Source organism: Trypanosoma theileri, assembly GCF_002087225.1.
Source record: "Trypanosoma theileri isolate Edinburgh chromosome Unknown TM35_Tth_13_V1, whole genome shotgun sequence".
Lineage (NCBI taxonomy): Eukaryota > Euglenozoa > Kinetoplastea > Trypanosomatida > Trypanosomatidae > Trypanosoma > Trypanosoma theileri.
Window position 1 is genome coordinate 1 of NW_021639855.1, and position 3,234 is coordinate 3,234.

Consider the following 3,234-nt stretch of genomic DNA (forward strand, 5'->3'; position numbering starts at 1 on the left):
AAAAAAAAAGAATATAAAGAAGTTAATTCGACACATTGACCCCAGAGAAAGTCATCGCCAAACAAGTAAACAGTTAGAAGAATAAAGAAAAAAACAACAACTTATCAACGATTAAAATAAAATAAAAAACATTCCCAATTCAACGAGGGAGCGATCAAAAGAAAGAGAGTATATATTATCAACACTTCATTACCTCTTGTTATTAATTATCAGCGTAGTGATCAACATAATACTGAAACGCAGAATCAAACGAATCAAATATTCTTGTCTCATCGTACAGCATGAGATTAAAGGGAAGACCAAAGTCTTCAACCGTCAACCCAGCTGTGTCTGCTGTACCACCGTACTTCTCAGCCATTGTCCTGGTATCTGACGTAAATGTTACCACCTTTTTACCCAAGGCGGAAGCGTAACCCACTTCAAAGGCCGTACCACAGTCTGGCTCATGTGAGCGAAATGGTGAAAGATCCGCAATAACAGCGTCTGCTTCAATTATCATATCAATATTTTTTTTTCGAATCTCAACGGCCCCACTAGCCACACTATCGATAGGAATAAGCGGTATTACGTTGTGCTTCTTAAGAAGCTCACGAACATGATTGTAGTAAGCAGCACCCATGTCAGGGTTGAACACTGCTGGTCCAGCAATGTAAACCTTCTTTGCGCTCGTCATGTTCCTTTTTCTTGTAATTTCTTCTCGATACTTCTTGCCTTGTCACCTCTTCTTTTTGTCAAAAATGAGAAAGTGAAGGGGGGAGGGAAAAGCAACGACAAATAAACCTTCAGTATTATGTCCAACAGTTGAGATGCCGTTATGAAAGTAAAATCTTACCCTTAACAATAAAATAATAAAAAATAAAGCCTGGCTACACCAAAAGTTGTGAGGAGTTGTAAAAAAGTTTTCTGTGTACAATGTGACGACGTTGTGGTGCACCAGAATAGAGAAGGTTGTGATCACAGTGAATCCAAATATCATGTTGTGATGTTGGAAATCCTCTCAATTGAGGATTTAGAGTTGTGGTGGTACAACGGTTTCCCTTGATATCCATATCAAGGTTCATTTGTCGCCAGGTTAGGCAGCGTGTGCCAAACAAAATTATAGGGCTTTTCAATGACTGAAGAAGGGCCCAACGTGGGATTGAGTGCAAAATATTTTTCTGATATTCATCATCTGTTTGAGTAAAATGAACAAGATCAACAGGCTCTAGATCGTAGACTCTGTGAGGCTCTTCTCCAGGAGAAACAGCAATACCTTGAAGGTTGCAAATCTCATCATGTGGTATCCATTTTAAAGAAATATAACCAAACTGAGACCATAATGTAGAGAGAGCGCTAGAGATGGTGTGTGAAAACGGTTTACCAGTAATAAGGTGTGTGTGTTGAAGTGCTTCATCAATAAGAAAAGGGTTAGAGGTCTCCTGGGCGTTGAAAAGGGATATTGTACGTGATGGAGATGATGGAAGTGCCACCTTTGCGTCGACAAGCAGTGTCTCATTAGACATCCCTTCCCCACAGGCAAACAGTGAAGCGTAAAAGTATTCTTCCAAGGTAGCTGGAGTCCAAGTGAGTGACGTAGAGGAGGAACCCGCCGTTGTCAACAACAACCATTTGTCATCCCTATTAACAGGAGGTGATTGTATAGATAATAGTCTTCGCCTTTCGTTTGAAGAATACTCACTGATACAGAAAATGCTGCGACCTTTAAAACCTTCTGCATCAATGGTGACTCCACCACGACACTGTATCCGGTAGTAATCTCTTACTTGAGCCTTGGAGAGCCACAATGTACTTTGTGCGTGAATGCTATCTTGATGTCTCTGCAATATCTGCTGAACCTCTGCAGAGTTAATGCGTTGTCTAGTCAGTGCCCACCGCATCAACACCTTAAATAAAACAAGAAATGCAAGTTTAACATGTCATGAAGTAAGAAGAGAAATATAATTAAATATTCCAAAAGAAAAAAATAATGATAATCGGAGTTAACGAAAAAAGAGAGAGTGGTTACTGGCGTACGCACAAATGTTTCAAGAGTGTTTCCTCTCTACCAGCGTATGAATTTAAGATAACGTCAATGGAACCTTGAAGGTCGGGCCGCCTGGATAAAACAAGTGATACCACTTTACTTTGGAGTAATTTAGTATATGGAGCATCGTTGTTTGCCCACTCCGGATTTCGTAGAGACAACCGGGGACAAATACTACAAAAATCAGAGATGCGGCATACACCAATTTCCACGTTAAGGACTCCCACCCACTTGGGCCTCTCACGCTGGCTGAGACCTACCAAAGAAGAAAAGTAGTAAAAAGACCTTTTGTGGCTTCCAGGAAGCCTGACTTCAAGCCACGTTGAAGGTGATCGCACAGTCAACCCAAGAATATCAAGGGTAATCAGTTCCAGGTACTCCACTTCATGCCCATCATGTAAAAAGCAAATGACTGGTGTCGCAGGTGCCAAATGGGGGAGATGCGTATGCAGGTATCCGTACACGGACTCATACATGAGGCCACGACCCAAGTTATACTTCATAGATATGGCAGTGTACAGCTCGCCTAGATTGCTACGGAAACGATGTAAAAGATCACTACCACTCACTGTCGTTGGACGCACAAGAACAAAAAATTGATGTAGCAATCTTTCATGAATGATTAATTCCTCTTCAGTAGGTAAAGCGTGAACAGGAACCCTAATATCCGAATTGGCATTCAATTCGGTATTGGTACTTGTAGATAAATTATTTTCTCCTTTAAGAGCCAATGCCCGCACGGATTCTTCAATCTTTCCCTGAAGGGTCATTATTGCCATAACACTTGCTTGCACATTTGCGTGCATTTTTTGACGCACTACTGTTAACTCATCCGATAGTTTTTCGTTAAGATCTTGTACTGACTTTAAAGACACAACTTCATATTTGTGTTCGTTTGCTTGTTGCTGCATAGCACTTATGCTTTTTTCAATTGCAGACTGCTGCTCAAGCTGCCGCGTCATGACATCCTGCATTTCCAATAACCGCTCCCGCTCAAACTTTATTTGATCATTCATAAAATCAGTCTTATTATTCTTTAGCAATAATACCGTCTCCTGTCGTAGTTTATCTACCTCATTCACCAAAGAATGCAATATTACATCCTCGCACTTCGGTNGTGAGTGATTGAAAGAAAAAAAAGAGGAAAGCTCATGGAGCCACACGCACCCATTCTTTCATATATTTTTTTTCCTACCCAGGCACCCCAGCAG

General features: G+C 41.0%; 3 protein-coding genes across 3 annotated transcripts; all 3 read right to left on the reverse strand.

Moving 5' to 3' along the window:
- Positions 1-202: 202 nt before the first annotated feature.
- TM35_000131000 (nucleoside 2-deoxyribosyltransferase) lies at positions 203-673 on the reverse strand (the record flags this gene model as incomplete). Its single annotated transcript, XM_029025316.1, has 1 exon — positions 203-673. One exon carries the CDS (start codon positions 671-673, stop codon positions 203-205), a length of 471 nt encoding a protein of 156 aa, XP_028883162.1.
- A 193-nt stretch (positions 674-866) lies between these two features.
- Positions 867-1,877, reverse strand: TM35_000131010 (uncharacterized protein; the record flags this gene model as incomplete). Its single annotated transcript, XM_029025317.1, has 1 exon — positions 867-1,877. The coding sequence occupies one exon, from the start codon at positions 1,875-1,877 to the stop codon at positions 867-869; it is 1,011 nt and encodes a 336-aa protein (XP_028883163.1).
- Positions 1,878-2,001: 124 nt separating this feature from the next.
- On the reverse strand, positions 2,002-3,039 carry TM35_000131020 (uncharacterized protein; the record flags this gene model as incomplete). Its single annotated transcript, XM_029025318.1, has 1 exon — positions 2,002-3,039. One exon carries the CDS (start codon positions 3,037-3,039, stop codon positions 2,002-2,004), a length of 1,038 nt encoding a protein of 345 aa, XP_028883164.1.
- Positions 3,040-3,234: the final 195 nt, after the last annotated feature.